The 27,310-nt window shown below is 42.5% G+C and overlaps 1 protein-coding gene across 1 annotated transcript in view; it reads left to right on the top strand.

Moving 5' to 3' along the window:
* The window catches only part of LOC308288369 (protein kinase C-binding protein NELL1-like), a gene marked incomplete at both ends in the record, with an annotated part of 330,259 nt that overhangs the window by 44,938 nt on the left and 258,011 nt on the right, over positions 1-27,310 (top strand). The window contains one exon of the mRNA XM_080729790.1: positions 8,499-8,669. Within this exon, the coding sequence (XP_080585916.1) occupies positions 8,499-8,669 (171 nt within the window). The remainder of the gene's footprint in view (positions 1-8,498; positions 8,670-27,310) is intronic.

The raw sequence follows: 27,310 nt of genomic DNA, 5'->3' as shown, positions 1-27,310 counted from the left end.
ACTATTCAGTGAATAGGCATTGTGTATCTTTGCTTTTTTTGTTTGTCGTGTTCTGACCTACAGTATATCTTCTCCCCTCAGTCAGTCATTCTCAATATTTGGATCATTCTCAGATCAAACACCTACATAACCTTCTCCCAGCTGCCTAAACTATTTGCATACATTTGGAAATGCATGGCCTTGTCTATTGAGATACAAGCAAAGCTAATTACCCTTTTTTTTGCACTCCGCAAAAATAAGCAAATATTTTCTTCTTCCAGATTGATCGATTGAATATTTTACTAGACCGAAATATAAAACGGCTCGAGAGCTGTCAAAACACTTTTCACCCAAAAAGTCCTTGCTGTCTTGTATCCTTTGGGGTCCTTGGTATTCAATTCATCAGCATATAAAGTATCATCAAAAACATTCTATATCATCACAAATATAAAAATAAGAATCAGTTTAATGATATCGTCACTGTCGGGCAGAAACCTTGTATCTCCAAGTTTCAAATTTGTATGTTTTTTTTCATGAAGTAAAGCCCTGCTTCATCATACAAGACTGTCACACAAGACTATATGAACGACCAAGACTATATAACAATAGCAGATCTACAAGACTATATGAACAACTAAGACTATATGAAAATAGCAGATCTACAAGCGTACCCATGTCTCGCGGTGCGAGGCAGTGTGTGCTTGTCGATCGGCTATTTTCACCGTTTGAAATATTTTTTTAAATGATAAATACAAAACAAACGGTTTTGGACATACAAGGTTTCCACCCAACAACGATATTTTGACTTGGTGTTATCTTGGCTCATCACAAGCAGTTCTGCTTGTGATGATTTAGCGACCCGGTCGGTGGATTTAGCGACCCGGTCGGTGGATTTAGCGTCCCGGTCGGTGGATTTAGCGTCCCGGTCGGTGGATTTAGCGACCCGGTCGGTGGATTTAGCGTCCCGGTCGGTGGATTTAGCGACCCGGTCGGTAGATTTAGCGACCCGGTCGGTAGATTTAGCGACCCAGTCTGTGATTTACCGGCCCGGTCGGTAGATTTAGCGACCCGGTCGCTGAAAACTACCGACCAGGTTGCAACCCGGTTGTATGTCGCTAAATGATCTCGCCATCTCTCGAATAAACCCCTACCCTGTCCAGTGTCCTGATAACCAAACCTTTGCATGATGCTAAGGAAGGGTATTTTCAACAAGTCCCGTACAGCGTACACACACACGCACGCACGCACGCACGCACGCACGCACGCACGCACGCAGCCATCCCTTCCGTTATGACCAAGAAAACCTGTCATCTCAACATTTGCTTGCCAAGAGCTGTCACCTAACTCAAGCAGGCTTTGCAGAGCTCTTCCCCCGCACACTGCCAAAATCTCCTACTCACTATTCCTATAGCATTGTCTGGAAGGCTGCTACTTTTATTGCTGTTTCCCCATTACATAAGCACAGATTTTGCATCGCTCATCTCGTAATATGCACCTTTTGCACACGGCTACTCTTCAGTGTCATGACATTAATGACATGCTTGAAAGATCACAGCTTGCCGTATTTCACGCACCTCACCCTACTCTGCGTAAATGGCACACTGGACCAACACACTGCTGTACATCTCAGCCTGAGGGTCCCGAACCACAGGTTGAGAACCACTGACCTACAGGAGGGTGAGCTGTTGTAAAGTGTTATTGTAGGTGGACATGACACTCAGTCCACTCTGAATCACCCAGACTGAATCATTCCAACAAGGATGTTTGTTCTTTATTTTATTGATGCAAGTAAAGACTTTAGAACAAGAAAACCATCCATTCCATTCCTGTAGGGCCACTGTCTGTACTATGTTCCTTTCTTTTAGAGAATTACAGTGTTAGGTTGTCCAGTCGCTACAGTGCCTATCCCGAACATGTTCGGCTTTATTTCAATCCAATACATTTTTTTTTTAATTATTTTACTTACCCTGAGCTGCTTGTAGAGCCGTGGGTGGTCCTGGCTCATCCTACGCTAGCCAGCGAGCCATTTTACATGGTCCGACGATATATTCCATTAAAAATGGTTTAAAATACATTTTTGAGCCCCCCAATGTTCACCGAATGTTCAGCGCCGCTTCCGGAACGTAGTCCAGTGTGCCTATCCCGAACAGGTTCGGCTTTTTTAATGAAATGAATAAAATGATCCGAGGCCTTCTGAAGCCTGGGCCTAAATTTTCAATCCAGTGGCCGAGATCCGGCCGCCCCCCGGCCGGCCGTTAGCTAGTAACGTCGCCGCGAATCGCCGCCGAATCCAATGAAAAACCACATCTTTGAAGGTCCATATCTCTGGATTGTGTTTTTAGGGAGGCGGCGCGAGGTTTATTTACGGCGAAATCGCCGTAGATCTTTAAAATGAGAAAATGCTAATAGCTATTTTGTAGCCCCGGATGCTAATGCGCTCGCCTATGGGACAAACCCTGGCATTCTTTGGTGCCCTCTAGGGGCTGGCACTGGAAGCGTTAATACAATAGAACTAGTACATCTGTATGGTACAGTTTGCTAATACTCTACCGTTGGACACAACTGGTTTACAGGTAAAACATTCTCCCCTTATGAGCAAGCAGACAGGCTCTGTTAGATAAGTGTTTAAAAGTGTCTTGCATGCACAGGAGACCCGGGTTTGAATTCGGGCTAGAAAAGGAAATTTACAGAGTGCAGCTTTAACGTCTTGTCTCTTCATTCCTTCAGTGTGTGTGTGCGTGCGCGCGTGCGTGCGTGCGTGCGTGCGTGCGTGTGTGCATGGGTGTCTATGTTATTGTTGTGAGGGCATCAGCTGGCTTCTTGCAGACAGATGGATATGGTTGCTTACAGGACTGGTCGTCCCAAATGTATTTGCTTGTTACACAAACACAAGGGACGTTATACAGTAGTTAACAAAAACTACAATTGGAAACACTTCTTTCAGTTGAAATCGGCAGCTGAGCCAATCAAAGGAACTGACCCAGAACAGGAAATGTTTTTTGGAAAAAGGAAATACAGATATACACAGCGTTGAACTGAAGCAAACTTGTGGATTGACCCGAAGGAAACGTGTGACTTACCTCCCCAGTTGATGACCATACAGACATGGATATCCCTGTCTGTAGAACCAAGCACACAGATATGGATTGTCTTGGCCATCTAGCTTCGCCATATATGGATTCTGTTTGTGTGGTATGTTGCCGATGTGGCCTCCATATATGGGCATTCCCATATGGGCTTAATATTGATAACATCAGGGAACTCCATATATGGGCATAAAAGGGATTCTGTTAGTGACATCACAGTGATGTAAGAGCGTGATGTGAGAGTGGCAAACATATTCTGTTAGAGTGGTTCCCCTGACATCACAGTGATGTAAAATGTTCTTGTTGTTAGTTGAATGGCTTGTGAGTGGTGCCGCACTGTGAGCTTGCATATCTATAAAGCATATATATAAAGCATAAAATAATGGTTAAAGTGGTGAAAACGTAACAAAGATGCGTTCCCAGTCTTAATGGTTTAATATGTGATATATGTCGTAATCGGAATACAATTGGACATACCAGCAAATATCCTTTAAGGTGATTGTTTGGCGTAATGCAATACATTACGAACAAATTAATTATTACATTATTATTGCTATTATTTATTAATTACATTTTGCGTGGCTGCATTATTGTTCTTCGAGTTCCGCCTGGCCTCTCAAATAAGCCAATAAAGTAAGCTTCAGCGTCCGTGGACGAGGCCTGGCTGGAGAGCCTCGTTTTACTCCTCATTCAATGCAAATGATTCTTCTCTAAATGACACGCGCAAGCAGCTCTCGCTCCTCCAGCGTGATTGAAATGAGCTGTCGGGTCAGTGCCCGATGCGGCCACAGAGTGATGTATTCATTTAATTTCAGACCAATGACATGCTGTATAAATCCACTCTCCTGGCTGGGCTCATGCGCCCGCACGCACGCACTCAAGCACGCACGTATGCACGCACGCACACACACGCGCAGTCGCGCACGCACACACACACGCACTCGCCTGCTTGCGTCCTAACACACAGCTAGGGATGGGACGATATGAAAATGTCATATCACGATTATTGTGACAAAAGAAATCGCAATTTACGATATTATCACGATAATCAAAATCCATTATCCTGGGGTGGAACATTTGCCAACAAATAGCAGATCTACAAGCTCACAACGCGTCACGTTGTGACGTGTTGTGAGCCTGTAGATCGGCTATTTTTTGGCAAAGACATTTGATGGAGTGAAAAAAAGACTGTGTCAAGTACATATATTATAAGTACCTTTTACCAATTCTAGAGAGTTTAATTGGTACCGAATATGCAGCTATGCAAATAAAAGGTGAACTGATCCCAGTGCAAGATGGAGGACGATATCGCGATGAATTAAATCTCCACGATATGATTATCGTGAGTGTTTTTTATCATGAAAAATGATAACATTGTGTATCGTCCCATCCCTAACACACACACACACACACACACACACACACACACACGCACAAAAATGCACGTGCACTAACAAATGAGCCCGCACATGCAATATGCGAATATGCAACCGGAGCAGCCACCATTCTCATCTTGGTAAATGCAATTTAATATCCTAGGAAAGTACTTCCCTGCGATGCTTGTTAATTTGCTCATTGTTAATCGTTTCAATATTAGCACAGCCCTCTCACCCCTTCTTTATCAGGCATTTATTCCATGGTTGGAGCTGGATGGGATGAACAGTAAAAAAAGGCTCCCCAGACAACCATGAAAGCCCCAAGACCAGGAGTCCTGGATGCCTGTCCCTGTGTCGATTAGTCACAGCGGGCTTACCTGTAATTCTCGGATTGTGTCATTAGCTCTGCTAGATGGAAACAAACACCCGTCGAAAGACCTTTTGGCCTTTCACAATTCATACTTGGGCGGTGTGGAAATGACATAGGTTTTTCTTTCTCCTATGAGGAAGTGTTGTTTATGTGAGTTCTGATGAGTCTCTCTCAGTTGCATCTCTGAGAAAATAGCACAGCGGATAACTCCAGCTTCCCACAGCTTCACTTGGTATTCCATGGAGCACGTCCGTCCTCCTGGACTATAAATATGCATGAGGATGGCTAGGATGCTGTGCGGAATGAAGGCCGACATTGTGTGTGTGTGTGTGTGTGTGTGTGTGTGTGTGTGTGTGTGTGCTGTGTGTGTGTGTGTGTGTGTGTGTGTGTGTGTGTGTGTGTACACATAGGGTTTGTGTGCATGCAAATTACGTATTTTTGAATTTATTGTTGCCAATATTGTTTTGATAGATTTTGGCTGTGTGTTGTGATTCAAATTTCAAGTCGATCATGCATTTCGCCTGACTCCAGAGATAATGTGTTGTCATTTGTTTGAGCGTTGTACAAAATCTCTACAAGTATTAGCAAAACAATTTATGATGTAAAAATGGAAATTCTTTATTTATCCCTGAAGGGGAATGAAGAACCACATCCGCTCTCATCAGCAAATCACATCCAAGAGGCAATAAATAATAAAACATAAGATTCAAGATTCAAAGATCAATTGAAACGTGTCAATTTGCAAGCCTATAACTAGCATACTATATAAGCCTACACACTACATCAATCCCCTCAATGAAATGCCCCTTAAGCAATGTAAAGCTTAATGGCCACCGCTACGAATGACTTTGTGGTACATTTTGGCATAATGAGTCTCTCACTGAACGTGCTGCTTCTGTTAACCAGTTCATCATAAAGAGGGTGGGAGACATCGTCCACTATGGCATGGAGGACAGCATCCTCCTTTCAGACACCGGTGTCTGGGAGTGCAGCTCCACCCCATAACAGCCCATCCACGCTGCCAGCGACCCCAGCGACGCGGCGCAAGCCATATAATCTCGTAAAAGACATTTTGTTTCAATGAGACAGTCCTGAAGTACCGCAAGCGACAGCGCGTCGTGCAGCGACGTTGTCCACACCTCCTATATTCACTCGCATGGTCTCTATTGTATGAGGTTTCGTGGCCATGTCCCGCCCTCAAACACTTTTTATTATTTATTTGATTGGTTCAGGCTACGCCGCAACGCAATTAGCCGACACTCCATATGAGGACAGTATTTCGCGCGGCAACGCGTCGGGTCGCTCACATCGCTGGCAGTGTGGACGAGTTGTAATATCTCTGGCTGGCCTTCTTACTCAGTTTGATGATTCTGTTGGTGCTCCACTGTCCCTCTAAACAAGAAGGCACTGACTGGCCACCACAGTCACACCACAGAACATCTCAACATCTTTGTGCAGACGTTGAAGGACAACTTTGGTTTTTTACAACAAGGGTTCATATTTTAGAAGAAAAGATGAGTGTTAAAATGTTTTCATGTACTCCTTTCTATCGTTTTAGCCATTTTAATTACTTTGATTTCAGTGGTTGGGGCATGCGTGCAGGTGGCTAAATGTGTCTTTTTAGACACAATAAGCCCATTCCCAAGATGCACCACAATCTTTCATGGGCAGATGTGACTTATGGGGGCTATTAGTGTTACTGTAAAGAAATTGACCGGCTTATTGTGTCTAAAAAGACATATTTAGCCATTTGCATGCATGCCCCCAACCACTGAAATTAACGGTCCTAGATAGATAGATAGATAGATACCTTTATTATCCCAAGGGGGAAAATCAGTTGCCCAGAGGCAGCACAGCAGTATAAGGTTATTTACAAAGTTACAGACAAGTAAGAATAAAAAATAAAAAATAAAAGAAACAAGAACAGAGTACAGTAAAGAGCAAGGTACATCAAGAGAGTGAACGAATAATATATAAATATATATACATAAAGTGTCCTTAAGCACAACTATCCACAACTAGTCCTACTGCCAGATGTTATTATTTATTTATTGGGGCTGGTGCCAGCAAAAAGCAGCTTACCTTTGCGATGTTATAGAAAATTATTTATTGGTTCTTTCTAAACTAATTCATTTTACAATGGACGGTCAAATGTGTACTTTGGCCATACTGGTGACAGAGGGCAGCCTTATGCAAGAATTAATATGAATTGGGCCGCTTCGGTTGCCCTACATTCTGAGCATAGAAATACATTTTCTAGAACAGATCCACAGAAAACAGCCAGGAAGTGATTTGGGACTCCATTATTGCTAACGTGCGGTGGATTTTTGAGAGCAGTGTTACGGGAGATGTTTTTACTGTACACGGCGGGGCGACCCCCCATCAGCTTACAGTCATCAGACGAGGTAAAAAGAACGAGCCGTATTGGCACGCGCCGCCGTCAAAATTGGGGCGAACAGGAACGTCCGAAGCAGTAAAAGAGTTAAGGTATTTAAAATTGCTAAAACGGCTAACACTCATCTTTTCTTTTCTCCAATTACAATCTAAAATGTGAACCCTTGTTGTAATAAACCAAAGTTGTCCTTCAAACAGGTCTCTGCTTTTCCGACTCATGTTTAAATTCATTTCAAACTATTTCGGAGGGAGGAAGTCTCGTAGTAGCCAGCCAGGAGAATATATCTAACCTCTGTTGCTCGGGTTGATTATGTAAGACAGTACATGAGGCTAGGATGACGTAATCTGGTCATATTGGGGGAGGAGGGAGCACTCATTTCACCTCATGTCCTGCGTAGTATACATGTGCAAATCTGAGACGGGTGCGTCTGGCCACCTTGACTTGCCAACTTGGATGCGTGTGGGTATTTGTTTATCCATACTTTACTCTGTGCGTGTGTGTGTGCGAGCATATGTGCACGTGTGTGTGTGTTGGTAGTGGTACCAGGGGCCATCTGCTGGGGCCTTGCGGTTCCATGATGGGGGTCAGGTGCAGCCGGAGGAAGCTGAAATGTCATGGCTGGCTGCCTCTGGCGGTACTGCTGGCCGTAGCTGGTGACTCTTGATTTAGCGTGGTCGATCAGGGTGTTGAATCCAGGGCATGTCAGCTGGGAGAGGAGCTGGAGAAGCAGCGAGACAGAATTGAATAGATGGAACAGACAGTGATGGAATCACCGGTGAACACAGCATCATGATGGGCTGGGTTCAAATCCAGATGCATCCCTACTGTCTACCAACGCCACTTTTTTTTTTTTTTTTTACAAACATCACATTAACTTCCTACATAAGCTGTGTTTGGTTGTGGGGAAATTAAACTGCTGCATGTACAGTATATTTACTGGTTCAAAACCATTTTTTATATTGTGTTCCCAGATTCCCCAAATATGTGTGCAAAATGTACCCTGTATCAGGAATGCTCCGTACCTCCGAGAAAGAGATACATCGTTGGTGTCGGGTGGAAACCGTTGTATTTATCATTTTAAAAAAATTATTTCAAACAGTGAAAACAGGCGATCTGCTATTTTCACTGGTTCTGTGCGACAGCCTTGTACCTTGAAGCAGGGCTTTACTTTACGAAAAATAACGTAACTTGGAGATACAAGGTTTCTGCCCGACAGCGACGATATTTCACTGCAAACTGCATCTTTGACCTCTGCTCTCTTGACAGTGTTGTGTCCTCTCTCTGCCTTGCAGTTACTTTGAACTAGAGAGCAGCGGCGTGAGAGAGGAGATCCGCTACCACTATCGTTTCAAAGGCAAGCCCCGCTCTGAGTCCTTCCCCTACCGCCTGGCCGATGGCCAGTGGCACAAGATCGCCCTCACCATCAGCGCCTCCCACCTACTGCTGCACGTCGACTGCAACAGGTAACATGCCCTAAACACGCCTTGCACGTACATGCACCCAGACATACTGTATGTACAGTGATGAAACAATACCCCATATACGCCCAAATCGGGAGCAATTGCCTGGCATGATTATCCTCTAGTGGCTCAAAGATCCAATCCAGTCGCTCATAGGACAGTCGGGCTGATTCGTTTTTGGCTTTTCTAGAATTTCTACCTTTATTGATAGTTTTTCAAGTGAAGAGGCCAGTGGTACGGGACTGTTGTTCCGACAATTTTCATACATGTTTGATATTTATCTGTATTGCTACTGTCCAAGTCGAACGACACGGGCACGGCGGGATTCTTAACTCTTACTGTGCCCACGTGCACACACATACGCAGGTCACGCGCTTTATGAAACTCTCAGACATGCTGAAATGTGTCAGCATTTGCGACCAGGTGTGGTTGCGCTCATTTTCTCTTTACTGAGCTGGAGTGAACGTTGTTGGGAATGACACGGCTAATGAGCTGTCTGTATTCATCAGGGTAAATATTTGTTCGCACCTGTCTCACTGTGGCTAGCAGGCTGTGGACAGATTGAGGACAATGAGAAGGGCCGTACGCACACATTCCGTGCACACAGATTCATGCACACTTGTAAACATGCACAAGTATGATATATACACATTGCACATGCTTGAATATGCACTGTGAAATTCTCATTGTTCATTTATCCAAGTGTAACTCAGAGAGTGTACAAATGTAATCTGGATCATCAGAGATCTTTGCCTACCGATAGGTCTGGTGACATCTGAATTCAAACTGGGTGGAAACAGTTTAGACATTTAAAAAAATAACCGCTTCACAGATCAAAGACTTGTTTGTGGCTTGCGGCGGTCCTTCATATCGAGATGGTATCAGGATCGGTTTGCAAAAGCAGTGGGCGTAGGTTTGTGGCAGATGGATTTTCTCCGGTGTCCATTAAGCCCGTTCATTGAATTTAGATTTCCCCAGACGTGTCAGTCAGTAGGCGGACATCTCTGATCACCAGGCTATGTGAGACGAGTACAAATGTAACAAACTGTAGCAATATCACATGTGTACACTGTGTGTTGTGTTCACTGTGTGTACGCATGGATGTCGTTGTTGTCGGGTGGAAACCTTGTATGTCCAAAATCGTTCGCTTTGCATTCATCGTTTTAAGAACAATTTAAAACGGTAAAAATAGCCTATCTACAAGCACACAACGCCTCGCACAGTGCTAGTAGATTGGCTATTTTCACTAGTTTTGCCCAACAGTCTTGCATGATGAAGCAAGGCTTCACTTTATGAAAAATGGAAATTTGAAACTTTTGCAGATATGAGATTTCTGCCCGGCGATGACAATATGTGGACTCATTCTAACATGTACACAAGTGCGTGCATGCACACACGCACGCAACTCTTTATGGCGGGCGGGGGGGGGGGGGGGGGGGTTGGAGCTCTGCTTGTTTCTGCTGCTGCAGACGTCGGTAATGAAGTGAAAGGTAACAATGATATAATCACTGCATCGATCCGGCTCTGTGAAGGAGCCCTCTCTGACTGCGCACTTAGTCAGAGCTGATCTATAGAGACTCACTTCAGCCGTGACACAGTCCCTCCCAAGAGTTAGTTAGCTCTGTTAGCCGCCCAGACGACACCCAACCCTCTACACCAGCCCTCCACCTTAATGTCGCTGCTTGACAGAGACATGCTGATCAGTGAGCGGAAGTCAGGCATAGCTAATGCGCCGCCACCTCCCCGCCACACAACGCATTGGAGAGAGCGCGTGGCATCGATCCCAGCGAGAGACCCATTATTCCGGTTAGGATGTCAGGCCTTTCCCGTCGCCTTTCATCACAGAGGCAGGATTTGTCTGTCAGCCGCCCCCACTACAGGAGCTGTCCTGTGTGATGAAATGCTAGAGGAAACCGCAAGCAAAGCGGTCACCGTGGATTCACCCTCCACCAGCGAGGATAGAGCAGATAATTGAGTTTTTAATTACAGGGGTTTTCTTGTGATGTACTCTGTGAAATCTTCAGTGTTAATTTAACTCGGAGTGTACAAATGTTTCGGGTCGATTTAATTGTCAATTTGTACCCTCTTGGAAATTACAAATGAATATATTAACTCATTGAGTGCCAATCCCGAACTAGTTCGGCTTTATTAGCGTATCGTAGAGTGCCGATCCCGAACAAGTTCGGCTTTTAAAAAAAAAAAAAAAAAAAAAAAATTGAAAAATTTTTTTTTGATTTTTTTTTTTTTTTTTTTGGACCCCATCAAATCTGGTGAACATGATTTCAATCGCGATTTTGCATGTTCCACCCCCATACAACCCCATCTAACATACAGGGCAGCCATTTTTGTTTACATTACATGTAAAACATAATGGCGATTATCTCAAGAATGCCTGAACGGATTTCCAATCGGATTTTTTTGTTTGAAAGCTGTGAACAAACTGCAGAAATCCACTCCAATGCAATCCAGGATTGCATTGGATTTTTTAGAGCTCATTCTTCTCTGTTTTTTTCCCATGCATGAGGTGTGCAAGGTTTAATCATGGCTAAGTTGACGAAAATAAGGCTTCTAAAATGCTTGGTAGCCAATAGCTAACTTCAAGCTAACTTCATCCTCTTCCTGTACATGCACAAAGGAAAGTGTTCAGGCAAGTAGGGCTTGGGCTTGGGCTCCAGGGCTTGGGCATGCATTACCAGCATATCTCTATTATTCTCTGGTCACTGGGCGCCCTCTAGTGGTGATAGGCTGGCACTCAATGAGTTAACGCTGAGAGTTGATTGAAACATAAAATATGTCTGGTCCATAACTACAGGTAGATTTGATTGACAGTAAGTAATATCGTCCTTGTACCACCAGTATACACTTCTGGATGGATGGATGGGTGATCCATTGTTAAGGTACTGTACTATACAGTACCTTTAACCATGACATACCCAACCAACCAACAAGGCAGCTCTGAGGGAGCTATAACCGTTTAAATCAAAGTGTTTGCAGGACCGCAGCATTCCGTTTAAGCCCTGAACTGGAAAATAGTTGATCCCTTGAATAAATAGGATTTCATGTTCTCTTCTAAATACTGAGCAGTCGTAGGCAGGCCTTGCGTAAAAGGTTATAGTCTGCAGCCACATACTGTAAATGCTGCTTCATGCGACAAGCCTAAATTTATTCCGTGGATTGCAGGAGCTATATGCGATTATGCATGATACTGCATGTGGGATGGTATGTAAAAAAAGACATTGATAAATACATTTTGCAACTATTTTGGACTTATTTCTCCCCTTTCAGTCGGTAAAGGTAACTCAGCTTGACTTTATTTATATAGCCCTCAACCCTTGTGTCCCTATTCCGGGGTGAACATTCGCCATAAATGGCTGATCTACGAGTTCACACATGAGCTTGTACATAACTATTTTTAGTAGAGCAGAGCCCTCTGGGACAACTAAGCATAGGACTTAATGATTCACTTAAACCAAATCACAGTCTCAAAAGTTTAACAAAAGACACCCCCTGACCTCAGACCTTCAATTGGGTAAGGACAAAATAAAAGAATAAAACCTTGACATAAACAACATTAAGAAACCTCTGGAATGAACACAAACGTGGGGACCCCCTTGCAAGGTGGAATATGTACTTTATACTGTACACAACAAATCATGCACTATAGTATTATTATACAACAGGTAGTTCCCACAAAGAAATCTGATTGGTTGAAACAGCTATCTACCCATGGTGATATTGAGCATTATGGAACGGGTCTCGTCAAACAAAGAAATCAGCTCCACTGGTCGCAAAAAAAGCTGCCAGGGCTGCCTGTCCCAGCACATAGTAGCTAAATGTGGCATTAAAACATTTCAAATTTCGATCGAATATCTTAATTACAATGAAATGTAGTTTTTTTAACAACTTACTGTAATGTACAAATTGTCCGGTATTCACCGTTATATCCTCTAAAGACAACTCACCCACAAGGCACACCATTCAGGTGCTTTATTTTTGCTCGCAAGCAGTATGTTATGTTTTCATCTTGAACTCTGTGCTTATACCAGTTTCGTATATACGGTATGTTAGATAAGATTTAAGTCTAGCATTAAGAACCTGCTGAGAGAGTCTTATCATGACTCTATCATCACAACTGCAATTTGATTCGTACCAAAGAATTGCAGCGTTCTCATTCTCTTTGATATTGTGTGATGATTGCACTTTAGGCTGAGAAGCCTATAGCCTTATTAAACACCAACTCCGCCCTAAATCACTTCTAGGCTCATTTTCCTACTTATATTGATCCAAAATTACTGTCAATGGGGTCTATTAGGCAGAAATAGCCCTGTTGTCCAGTTTCCCCAGCAGAACCCAGCATAGAGTGGAGCCTATAAATAAGCCTATCACTTTTACACTATTTGTTGCGGTCAAAAGTGATTTTCTTTTTCATGAATTGGTACTAGTTGTTACAATTACAAAAATCCATGCCTTGGTTGTCCCGCACAAGCCACCACAATCTCATAAATAATGTTTTGGGGCGAGCATTCGGCACAAGTGCCAATCAAAGTGACTGTACTGGCCAATCACAGGGCATCTTTTCTGGGACTTGGCAAAACACATAAAAGCATTACATCTGTTTTAGCAGAGTTTGATGGCTTGTGTGGGACAACGATGGCATGGATGTGTTTGTAATGACAACTACCGGTATTACCACGTTCATGAAAAATAAAAACACTTTTGACCACAACAAATTGTGTAATCTATGATATCTGCTGGGGAATCTGGACAACATGGCTATTTCTGCCTAATAGACCCCATGGACAGTAATTTTGGATCAATATAAGTAGGAAAATGAGCCTAGAAGTGATTTAGGGCGGAGTTATCGTTTAAGGAAGAATGTCCTCTCACCCAAAGTGAGAGTGAACAGTGAACATCTAATAACACAAAAGGGTATTCAGATGGTGTAAGACTCTCTGACTGGAGATAAATTGGCTTTGATGAGAAACAGAAAGCAGGAGATTAACTGGAAATCACACACACACACACACACACACACACACACACACACACACACACACACACACACACACACACACACACACACACACACACACACACACACACACAGGTTTGCAATTACTACTTTGTGGGGACATTACACATAGTCTACTATATTTGTGGGGACATTCCATTCATTTTTATGCAAGTCCTGTGGCCTTACCCTAACCTCTATCCCTAAACCTAACCCCTAACCCTAACCCTAACCCTAAACCCAACCCTAACCCTAAACCCTAACCCTAACCGTTGTGGGGACCTACTATTTCTACTATTTCACAATGTCTATTTCTCCAATTCTACTATACTTGTGGGGACATTTGGTCCTCACAAAGTAATAAAAACCTGTCCACACGCACACACGCACGCACGCACGCACGCACGCACGCACGCACGCACGCACGCACGCACGCACGCACGCACACACACACACACACACACACACACACACACACACACACACACACTTGTGAGTGCGATTTAAATTTCACTTTATATAACTTGATAAGATTCCTGCTAAAGGACTGATTTCCCCACAGGCAGTTTGGGAATGCCCCTTTAGGCGTGCTACTGTATTACATATGTACAGTTAACAGCACTATTGATTGAACTTATTAGCAATTGGCAAGTACAGTATGTGATGCTGCAGTCGCAAACTTGAGGTGGACTCTTCATGTATACTTTTTGTTTTATATAATTATTTTTTTAACTTACATTTTATTGTTACAATATCTGTCTGTCGGGCCGTTGGTTTGTCCAACATGTACATGTAGGCCCCAAACAAGGTATATCAAAGGGGTCCCTATGTTCCCTCAGCTTCATGTTGCGGTAAGGGTTATCGTCATATTGTCGTTGTCGGGCAGAAACCTCGTATCTCCAAGTTTCAAATTTGTACGTTTTTTTCACGAAGTAAAGCCCTGCTGAATCATCAGACAGGCCGTCGCACAAAAGTAGTGAAACCAGCCGAGTGCTTGTAGATCTGCTGGTTTCACTACTTTAGTTTGAATCATTTTTAAAATGATAAATGCAAAACGAAAGGTTTTGGACATACAAGGTTTTCACCCGGTAACGACGATATGGCTGAGAGAACGTAGTTGTCGAGGGCCAAACTGTCAACTTTGCACACAAGATATCCCGTACACCCATGAATTAAATATGGATGGCAATGTTGGTTGATTCAAGCCACTCTGGTCTGACTGGGTTGACTGGAAAACATGCAACATGAGATCTCATTCGGCCTTCCATTTGCTCCTATTGAAATTAAATTACTTACGGTAATACAGTAGTCGCCAAACAGACACGTTCCACTTTGTGTCCCTAATTAAATTAGGTAAACATTCTATTCATCAGTGATAATTATTTTACATTCAGGCAAGAGAATGGGCATTATCTTCCCTGCTGTAGGCTATTCATTTCTGCTTGTTATCCTTTTGATTGCGTCAGATTGACCTTGGATTGAAAAGAGATGGCTTTCTCAGGTAGAGGGGATGACTGGCACATAATTCATTACACACATAACACAGTTCATTATGAGTCTAGCTAAGCTGCAATGTGCTGTAAAATGGATGGTTTCTGTGCAGTACACTACAGAATAGTATAGAAGCTTACTCAGATGATCATAGACATAGTCTTTAACAAGACTTTAACAAACTGATCAGGATAGTTTATGTTGGTACAATATCACTATACGTGTGTGTGTGTGTGTGTGTGTGTGTGTGTGTGTGTGTGTGTGTGTGTGTGTGTGTGTGTGTGTGTGTGTGTGTGTGTGTGTGTGTGTGTGTGTGTGTGTGTGTGTGTGTGTGTGTGTGTGTGTGTGTGTGTGCGCGTCGTTCGGCTTCACTTGCCAGTTGCCTGGTGGGAAGTCGGTTGGATGACGGATCAGTATGATGTCAGAGTACTGACGTCATAGACTAGCCCTAATACAGTAGGCTACTCTGACAACAGGCACAATGGGTATTGCATAACCGAAAGGGCATGCCTTTTCCGACGAGCATCGTACTAGGGTTTTTTTTATGGGACTGAATTTGAAATATACATACATTTACTGTAATGACATCAACAAACCACAGACTGTAATGTAATGTACTGAGTTGACATCATATTAACAAAACCCCTTAAAATGCCAGAGATTCAATATAACAGAAACAGATCACATCTGACACTGGTGGCATGGTTTTGAGATGTGTTACGGTATGTTGCTGGATTCTAATCCATCATTTGAATGACTTGAATGGATGTCCTTGTCACACCTGGCTTTTAATATTTGATGCTAATAGATACAGGACCCAGATCCAATGGCTTTCTGCAGGGCAACAGTGTCAGCATGTGTATCTGTCATTCATCCTGACAGTATCTCCATGTAAAGGGCTGTTTTCCCGGGTAAAGATTTGAATTGACCGAGTTTGCAATTGAAATGTGGTTTGCAAGGAGTGCACATGTACAGTAGCATACTGGTCTGGATAACTTCCCATAATCAGAACATCCCTGGCTCATTTCTAGCTGGAGACCTAACTGTGATGCGTGTCTTTTCTCCTCTCTGTCCTTGGTTTCTTTCTCTAAAGTCTAAGTAAAGCAAACACTGCCTCAAAATATATTCTTTAAATAAATAAATAAATAAACAAGCCAGTCTGCAATACTAACATATTTGTTCTGTTCCAAAATCGATCGTCTGGCAAAGAATACATCACAGACGTAATGACACATGGGTACCTTCTAGATTGAATGCAGATTGGAATGCTGCCGTCAGCCGGGATGAAGATCTTAAAAATCAATGTGGATAACAGGCTGAGTAAACAAAGAATGAAAAGAACTCAGTAATGAAAATGCTGTTTTCAAAGCCAGTTGGGATTAACTGCCAAAACACTTTTTGAGGATCCAACACAAAAGCGAATGAGACAAGAAATGGGCAGATTAAGAGCATTACACTCAACAGGAGGTCTGAGCCTCAGAGTTATGACAGGGCAGCCATCCAAATTTTGTGTGATGGGAACTTCTTTTCCCCCAAAGTTAGTTGAAATGTCTGAATATGCATTAATATTTAATATGAATCCATTAGCAAAGGTGTAAACAAGCCATCAGCAAACCATGTCAGGTAATTCTGAAATCGTATTCATAGAGCACATGATAAGATATAAAACAAGGCTACACATACAGTATACACCCAGTAAGACTCCCTAATCGGGGGATAAGCAACCGCCAGGTCGCATACACAAACTTTAGAAGGCAATTGTAGCAAATAAATATGGAATGGGAATATGGGAAATGGGACAGATCCTTGTTGATGACATGACTTTAAAGATACTGTGTACCGCTTTGCGTGATTTTAGGGCAAAATATGTAGGAGCAGTGTCCAAAAATGTGTTTTGCAAAAATCGGCCTGATTGTGGCGCTAGAAGAGGGGCATGTGAGAAATGAGGGACGGAGGTTGTGATTTGCCAGCCAAGGAGTGTGTGTGCAAAGTTTGGCATTGATAGGGCCAACGGTGGCGGAGATTTGAGTAGGGCAAAAGTGTGACGTGACTGACTGACAGCTGGTGGAGCTTTTCATTCTATGTAAACTGTATGCAGATCTCAGCAGTATTAACAGGATTACCTGAGGGGGGAAAGGAACACAAATGACCACTGTAAGCCTAGATATAATGTATCCTACAGAGGATAAACCCTTAGGTCTTTAGCTTACACTTTATAATGTCAAGAGGATCTACACTACAGTATAAGGAGAACATAATGCTTTGGCTCATATGTTGTTGACATTCTGAGATGTAGTTAAAGGGATAGTTTACACACAAAAAAACATTTTTTTTTCCTATCGATTACTCACCCCAAGGAGACTTGAATTCATGGATACTTTTTCGTGTTTGTCGCATTACTAAGCCAAGAAATTTGATGACCAGCTGTGGTTCCCTTTGGAGACACAAAGATCCTGCTTTGTTCCCTAGTATGGAGACACAAAGAGTCTCCTCAAATGATTGTCTTTTGGAATGTGTGAACTGTCCCTTTAAGACCTTGTCCAAGGCAAGCCTTAAAACGAATCTGCAAAGAAATTTGATTTCAAAATGAACAGTTAATCAAGACAGAATAGGCATAATAAGAGTGTAATATGTGTTTTGTCTTCATTAAAAAACTGCCAGCAAAACTCTGCAACAATCTGGTGTGATGCAATATCGTGCCAATTGAGACAGAGAAAGGCATTATAGTTGTCAGGGCAAGATGATGTAAAAGCCTGCTCTTGATGATGTTTAAAGAGAGCACAGTCTAATCTTACCTTGTTCCTAAGTTGGCAAAAGACATGTCTCAGATGTGTTTTTTTTAATGCTATATTTCTCATGGTTTAAAAATGGATCAAGACCCTAATTGTGGTCTTGATGTACCGGCACGTTTTTATAGGATCAAGAGAGAACCGAATTTGTCTGAAAATGTGTGGAGTTAAATGAACACGATGGGTTACACTGAGCGATGATCTCTCTCCCTGGCATTAGCCTGTATTTCACCACCGAGCCCAGGCAAGGTCAGTCAGTCAGCCATAATTGTAGCATGTAATTGCAATTGCCAACATTTTCATAATTGAAAATGTGGCATTCATCTTGTGGAGCACGCACACACACACACACACACACACACACACACACACACACACACACACACACACACACACACACACACACTCTCCCCCCCTGCTTTATCACCATCAGTCTTCCACAGGCTCCGACTCTGTGCTTTCAGTCCAGGCCAAGCTAATCGGTGTAATGATATTGGCTCGGCCTGTCACGCACTGCGTGACAAGGCTGGCACGTCGTCCTCTGGTTTCTTCAGAAGGTCGCGTATAGCACATTCAGCCCACCCCCCTTGGAGTTTGGCTGTGTGGCCAGCCTTTTCCCGGAGGGTTGAGGTGTTTTCGTTTTCCATTTTTCAGTACCGGTGCCAGGTTGCTCACAACACCCCCATAGCGTTTCTCTCCTGTACTTCCATCCACTCCTCAGTACCCCTGCCAGGTCCTTCATGAAGCCCCATATAATACTGTTTCTCCCCTGCACCTCAGACCGGTCATGGGGTTGCGTTGCATGTGGGATCTTTAGATGAGGTATGAAAGATAGCCTTCAAGCGGGCGGGGCTGTTCCCATGCACTTAAAGTTGTACTATGTAACTTTTTTTATAAAACAAATCTTAAAATTCTCCTAACTATTAAATCACAAAAGTTTTAGAAGATCCGCGCCGTGAATTTCAGCCTGTAAAGCCTTCTCTATATGTAAACTGAGATCCTTGCCGTGGACCGGATCTCGCGCCAAAATTGCGTCATCACACTACCGGCCAATCACAGCGAGGGTTATACAACTGCCGGCCAATCACAGCGCATCTTGAAGTGGGGTCGCTAATACTCGCTATGGCAGCCATATTTGTTGTCGCCCGTTTGTACCATCCCTTCTCTAGGTAATTTCGCCTACCAGGCAGGGTGAAGGAGTCCGTATCTCTGGAATTACTGAACGCACAGGAACAAGGGACCCCTTAAAAGATAGATCTCAGCGAGGTGGAGGCAGACGCGGGGGTCTGAAGGTACGAAAAACGGACGAAAGACGCGGACGCGACCGCGGTTTGCTATAGGGCTAATGACCACTAGTTGGGCAACTTACACAGTATGGCTTTAAGGACAACTTTTTTTTTTACATATTTTATAGATTGTAATTAGAGAAAAGAAAAGATGAGTGTTAAAATGTTTTCATTTACTGCTTTATATCCTTGAATCGATTTTATCGATTTTGATGTCTAAAAAGACATATTTAGCAACTTGTACGCATGCCCCCAACCGATTAAATCAAAATCGTTAAAATAGCTAAAAGATAGAAAGCAGCAACATGAAAACATTTTAACACTCATCTTTTCTTTTCTTTAATTACAATCTAAAATATGAACCCTTGTTGTAAAAAACAAAGATGTAATTTAAATTGTAATTTTCCTGTGTCTGCTTGGCATGGCTTTATTGGTATAATAATTCATGGCTGCCTATACGAGGGGTTATACAGCTTGACCCCCTGATAGAGGCAATACACAAACTGCTGTCTCATTCTTTATTCAGTTCTTCTACAGTATTGTGTGTGTGTGTGTGTGTGTGTGTGTGTGTGTGTGTGTGTGCGTGTGCGTGCGTGTGCGCGTGCAGTATTATGCTGTAGGCCTATGTGAACATTTCTGATTGTTTGCAGTCGTTGGGTCTTTTCGCTCTATCCTTTTTTTTTCCACCACAGAAGAAAACCTGTTGATTTTCTTTTCCATTCAAAATGTGTTAAGACCACAGTAGCAATCTGGCAAAACCAGGCTACATTTCAATGTCAGAGTTTAAATCGGCATGTAAATATGAAATGGATGCATTATTGTGCAAATGAAATCTGAAAGATGGCCAGGTTTGCCGGGACTTGAATGCTGAATGTGGCTAATACTAAGCTAAATCATTGCACTTACCCTATGTCTGTAAATGTCTATGCTCATTACTTAGTGATACGAGTCACGTTAATATTCCTGTAATTGTTGTCATTTACATCTCAAAGAAACAATTATTAACCATGTTTTCATGTTATAATGACTTGATTTTTATAATAATATTAATAACAACAACAACAACAACAAAATAACTTCGATGCTATGCATGAAAATCATAAAATGCTGATTCCAGGGAGCTAAACTTTTCTTATTGCCCCAAGAATAATGGGACCGGGATGGACAGGTCTTATTTGTCTGATGTAGACCAATACGGTCGAAACATTGCACCATTAAAGAAAATACATGTTGGGAGCTTTAAACCACCGCAATTTATTTGAAGTTTGCATAGGAACGGGAATAGGGGACGGTACAGTTCACTGGTACAAGGTCAACTAAAAGGATACGCTCAGGAAAGCACATGGCTTATTGACATTGAGATCCTTTTTTTTACTCGTATAACATTGAATGACAGACAGAACTCAGTACTATAGGAAAAAAAAGTTGTGAAAATACGATGCAAAAATAAAGTATTTAGAATAGAAGGGTCAGGGGGAGATAAGGTTAGGCTAAGTTTACTGTTACCAGTTTTGAGTGGCAGCCGCCTGTATGTGTTTTTTCAGAGCGGTTTTAAAGGAAGTTAGGGATTTACACTCCTTAAAGGCCTTTGGTAGGGCGTTCCACATTTTAGCGGTATAGCAGGTGAATGAATTTGACCCTGTGTTTGAGCCGAATCTGGGTTGAACATGATCTGTGGAGCTGCCTCTGGGGTTGTAATTGTGGACATCCTTGACGTTTTAGAAGTATTTTGTCAGGTACATGTGTATCTTAGTTGTGTAGTGTATCTTGTACACCAGGCCCATTGCAAGATGCTCTACTCTGTCATCTACTATGAGCCACCGCACACTTGAAAAGTGATTAGCGGTGAGGTGAGCCCGAAAAGGAAGGTTAAGCAGGACCCAATATTACTTTGTTTTGGGCTGTTTGAAGCCTTGTTTTTAGGGCCTTTGAGGCGTCGCGATACCATACGTGGACTCCATAGTCATAGAGGGGCTGAATGTGCACACGCTAGTCTTCTGTGTATTGTTATTGACCAGCAGATCCGAGTTCATTGGTTGATTCTTTTTGATTACCTTAGTAGTCATTTTTTCACAGGAAAGATTGGCCTCAAGGATGCAACCCAAGTGCACAAGATGTGCACACAATAGCCTCTGTGAACAGATCATTAGTGTTACATGAGCATTGATTGATGTATGATTGATTATACAGCATTAGTGGACGCTAAGAATCAACAAAGACTTGGTTTCATCTTCAGTTGGCAGAGCAGATGTTCGAACAGCATGAAGACATGGTAATGAAGAGGTGTTTACGTGGCCTGAATCAGGCATATGTTTAGCTAACAATCTAGTCAGATCTGCATTATTCATCTCATTTGGCTCATAACTCATCCGGGGGCCAGCTCTGCTGAACAAATGGTGATGGTACAGTGAAAGGCTTTATGGATTATAAGTTAATAGTTTAAGCCATTTAGGATGGGAACCGCTTTTTATTTAAATTTTTACCTTTCAAGACTGGAACCCCTTTTGGCGTTTTTTGTTATGTACAGTATATAACAACATAATTATTTTGTACATTTTTAAATTAGATTTAGAAGGTGTTTTTAGAATCGCCCTCAGTCCTAAATTGGATATGGCTGCCAACTTGCCACTGTGCTCTTCAGCCTGCAACCCACTGCCCCTTGTCTCACGGAATAAATCTTTAGGCCGCCGACACACATGTAGGTTTTATCATTTATCAAAAACCTAGGGGGAGGCGGGGGGTAAGGTTCCGTTCAATTCATTCCATGTTTTGATAAGGGAAGCTTCCCTTAAGCTTTCCTTAAGGCTGGTTTTAAAGTTTTTCATAAGGTTTTCATTAGGTAGGTTGTAGGCCAGCTGCTAGGAGCAGTCAAGCTGCTGGGAATAGCCTTGATGAGACAAAGGGGCAGGGTTCAACAACCGCCAACCAATAGGACAGGGCTGTGCTGAGATACCCAGGCGGGTCTACATCAGAGCCTCTGGTCTGCAGTGACACCGCCCACTTCCTGCAAAGCATTGTGGGAAATGGATTCTTATTTGGATAAGGTGTTGATAAGGTTCTGATAAGGTAAGGTTCTGATATGGTTTTGATAAGTTATATTACTTAACTGTCTGAACGGACCCTTACCAATAACTCTGCTGACGTTAATATAATATCTTTGGAAAAAGGACATCCTCCTACCACCATTATCCTGCCAGTGGTGTTTAGGTAGTATTGTTAAGCTATAGACCAATTATTTGTTTACAAACATTGAGACTGAATGCACAGCTGACTGTATCATGTAATCAATTCCCAACAGATCCCCAAACCTGTTGTTTTGGGGAGCACTGGTTATTCAACCTCCTCTTGTGTGCTAGTGGGGTGCTCCCATGGGAGCGCCCTTATCGAGACATATATACTTCATTGCGCAACGGTGTTCCACGTCAAGAGTAGCTGATATACAAACTCACATCGCGTCACCAATGCAACCCTTCTGAGCTTGGAGGTCTGCGGCTCTGCGCGCGACACCGTCGCAGGACGGAGCATAATTAGGCTTCATGGACTGCAGCTGGGCGAGCAGTAGACGCTCTGGTGATCCAGTGGATCGGGTGGGTGATCAAGAGGAGCGCTCCCTCTGTTCTGATGACGGTGAATAGAGGTGGGGTTTGAAGGACAACTGTTTTGAATCGCTATTATTGTTTACAATCAACAGAAACTAAGGATTATATATTTCAAGATTGAGAATTTACAGTAAAAATCCTAACCATTCTTCCTCCACACTGGGAGAAAAACGGCATCTGAAAGTTTGATGGAATGCATTTTTAAACACGAGTGCCATCCATTGCATCCTATGAACGGTGGGGTTCATTTGGTGCCGACCGGCGTGCGCATACTGGTTTATATCAATGTGACGTGGACCATTAAGGCATCTATAGGCACTCGGGTTAGGGTTAGTGTATGTCTTAGGGACGATTGTCATCTGTCAATAATGTGAAGATGCAAGTTGGGAAGTTGGAGCCATCATCAGGACTAACCTCTGTTGCTGGGAAAGCATTCGATACTCTATAACGCTGTTTAACACTTTGACAACGATATGACTCATGATAAGTTAAAAAAAAGACTGCAGTATATCGTTTTATTGTCTTTCTTCTTCTTCATACTGTATACCCCAGACATTGCATAACCTATGCCTATGTAAACACTGATCAATTTCTTGGCCATGAAAACTAGCATGAGGAATATGAAATTTACAGAAAATTGGTTAAAGTCAACTTTAAGTGTTAGTGTTAAGTGTTCTTGGTAAGAGTGTGTGTGTGTGTGTGTGTGTGTGTGTGTGTGTGTGTGTGTGTGTGTGTGTGTGTGTGTGTGTGTGTGTGTGTGTGTGTGTGTGTGTGTGTGTGTGTGTGTGTGTGTGTGTGTGTGTGTGTGAGTGTGTGTGTCTCTGTCTGTCGTGTGTGTGCGTGCATGTGTGCATTCAATGTCACAGCAAATAGCAAGTTCAACATGCTAGTCTCCTCATGTCCTCTACTCTCTTCTCCTCTCACTGAATCAAATGATGATGAGGTGATAAATTGGTATACTAGTAAGACACCTCAGGGTGACTTGCGACCTCAGGGTGACATGCGACCTCGCCCTAAACGGCCACGGCGTTTCTCTGACGATTCTAGTTGTTGTAATTCTGAGGGGAGTTTGTTCATGTTTTTGTGAGGGTATCAACCCTAGGAGACACGTGGAGAACATGCAAACTCCACACAGAAAGGCCCTATCGCCAACCCCACCTAGGGTGTGGGCGCTGATGACGTGGAGGGAGGAACACGCCGCCCATATATGTCCTTAATATTGATAACATAATATCCTTAGTAATGTCCTTAATATTGACAATATAGGAATCTCCATATATGGGCATAAAACGTACGTAAGTAATGCCAAGCAGGGCCTTGGTGAGTTAGGGCCTTGGTTTGATGCCTGTGGATCTCCATATATGGGCATAACCCTAACATTCTCATTTTCGGCCTGGGATTTATGACATCAGAAATCTCCATGTATGGGCATAAAAGGTTTTTTTCTTTTTCTGGGAATGACGATATATGGACTTTTTATTTTATTTTATCCTTTATTAATAATAATATGTATCCATATACATACTAGGCCTGTGACGATTCACTTTTTCCCGATTCGATTCGATTTCGATTCATAGGGTGACGATTTCGATTATATCACGATTATTGCGTTTTCCTGCGATTTGCGATTCGAATCACGATTATTGCGATTTTCCCCCCAAAATTACATCTTTTTTATATTGAAACATTTTAAAACAATTCTAAACAATATAAAACATTAAAAGTTGAATCATAATCATAAATCAATGCAGCCAAATAAAGTCAGTCAATCTTTCTGACATTTATTTCAGCCAAAGTGCCAGTGGTACAACATTACAACAACATGTTCCTGGTCAAGATGCCAGAAAACACAGAACACAACAGTCATGTTCAAGAAACAGTCAAGAAAATCGCTTTGCTGCAGGACTACAGCACTGTGCAGCTTTAGCCATAACATGACATCCTCATGACCTAAAACTGTTCCTTTAGGACCTGTACTTACTCTGACTGAAAGTGATTATTTCATCAAATTCACCTTCAGGTTAATTTTGCCTAAATTTTCTTTTTTTTTTTTGAAAAAACTTTGAAAATGGATTAATTGAATCGCCAGCATTAACTCATCTGGTGCCGATCCCGAACTAGTTCGGCTTTATTTCAATCCAATACAATCTTTTTTTTATTAATTCACTTACCCCGAGCTGCTTGTAGAGTCGTGGGTGGTCCTGGCTCGCTAGCCGCTAGCCAGCTAGCCGTTCTACTCTGTCCGACGATATATTCCATTAAAAATGGTTTAAAATACATTTTTGAGCTCCCCAATGTTCACCCGATGTTCGGCGCCGCTTCCGATGAGTACACGAGTGTGCCGATCCCGAAGTAGTTCGGCTTTATTTAATTAAATGAATAAAATGATAAGAGGCCTTCTGAAGCCTGGCTTGATTTTTGTAGCTACTAGCCGAAAGCTAACAACGTCCCGGCCGGCCGTAATTTGCGAACGCAATCGCCAATCTCCGCCTAATCCAATGAAAGACTGCATCTTTAAAGGCTTATATCTCTTTTTTGTGTTTTAGGAAAGCGGCGCGAGGTTTATTTACGGCGAAATCACCCAAAAATGATCTTTTAGATGACAAAATGGGAATAGCCATTCTGTTAGCATCTTCATCCGGGACATTTCCATGTCGTGCATGAACGTGAGGACGTCAGGTCCTGGAAGCTGAAGTCCTGGAAGCTAAAGCGCTCGCCTATGAGAGATGCGCTGGCATTCTTTGGCCCCTAGAGGGCGCTGGCGCTCAAAGAGTTAACATCACGATAGTGAATCGATTTTTTTGCACAGGCCTAATACATACAATATATTTTATGCCCATACATGGAGATGGGCATAAAACAAGTACGTTAGTAATGCCAAGCAGGGCCTTGGTGAGTTAGGGCCTTGGTTTGATGCCTGTGGATCTCCATATATGGGCCATATATGGTACCCTATACATTCTCATTTTCGACCTGGAATTTATGACATCAGAAATCTCCATGTATGGACATAAAAGGTTTTTTATTTTTCTGGGAATGACTATATGGACTTTTATACCCTGAGAAATCTCGTAGCTTGTCTGACTGTCAGTACAGGAAGTGATGTCACGTGACATCCTTTTTATGCCCATATATGAGTCATTTATCTGTACCACATCACTGTGACTCACTGACATCACACTGACATCACTTCCTGTACAGCCAGACAGACAGACAGACAGACAGACAGACAGACAGACAGACAGACAGACAGACAGTTAGACAGACAAGCTACGAGGTTTTTCAGGGTATATGCGAGCTTCGGTCGCAACAACTATCATCATGTAATCAATAATTTGGCCTTTTTAAGTTAGTTATATGATGACACAAAACAGTACAATGACACACAGATCCGTTTATTCCCCCAGTCATTTCAACACTTATCACTGGCAACAACAAAAAATACAGCCTGTGCTGTGGCAAAAAAAAACATTGCAGTCTAACAAAAACATATTCTGTGATGTAATCTGGCATCTTTGGTCCGATTTGTTTGAAACTCAGAGACCCGCAACATCCTCTCACTCTGCTCACTGTATTCAGAGGCATCATTTCTGTCTCTGTGGCACTTGGACAAGGAGTCACACTTGCAGAACTCTGATGAATTGGATGTCTGTTATGATGGTTATACTTGTGTTGTCTTTTTGAGTTTGTCTTTTTCTGTGGTGGGCTGGTGGCTAACACTAGACGTTTTGAACTCTTCAAATAGTTCTCTGGTTGTGGACTAGCAAGTGGTGTTTGTAGTACGGTTATCTCTATCGGTATCCAAATAACAGTTCAGTTTTGGTACGTGACATTTTAGGCACTTCTTGCTTCTTGTTATGATCTACCCCAGTGGATTTGCAGAACATTGAGCTTGTAGATCTGCTATTTTTGCTGTTTTTATGTCCTTCTCTGAATTTCTGCTTTTCAATGGCAATTGAAAATGGAGTGGTGTCTTCCCATTTGCGGGTTTCTGCAAAAATACGTTCCATTCTCCATAATAATTAGAAAGGCAACACAGGGAAAGAAACCTGTGGAAAAATGCATTTTTCAGGACATTTTTAGGAAAAGATCAGTGAAGCCTGAAGACTTGAAACGGCACATCTGCATGATGTTTTCAGATACATACTGTATTTCCATGTGCTCAGGGTTAAGGTTTACAATGAGTAATTCACCGTCTGGACGTCATCTTGAATGCCATTCAAAACGGAGTTGCTCTGTAATTAAAATCAGCTGTGTTTGGAGGAACGCGCACTCGCGCAGCAATGGGAATCAAACAGGTGAATGTAATCAAGGTTCATTTATATTCACAAAATCGTTCACAGGAAGTAATTAAGATTGTCTTTTTAGGGACCTTTGATATAAAAATACAAAAAGATGGATTATTTTCTTCTTGGCATCTATTTTTAGTTATGTCCATATGATGGGTGTGAAAAAAACACATTTTTCA

This window comes from Nannobrachium achirus (assembly GCF_963921795.1).
Source record: "Nannobrachium achirus genome assembly, chromosome: 7".
Classification (NCBI taxonomy): domain Eukaryota; kingdom Metazoa; phylum Chordata; class Actinopteri; order Myctophiformes; family Myctophidae; genus Nannobrachium; species Nannobrachium achirus.
Note: the sequence above shows the minus strand (reverse complement) of the source record. Positions and strands in the feature narration are given on the sequence as shown.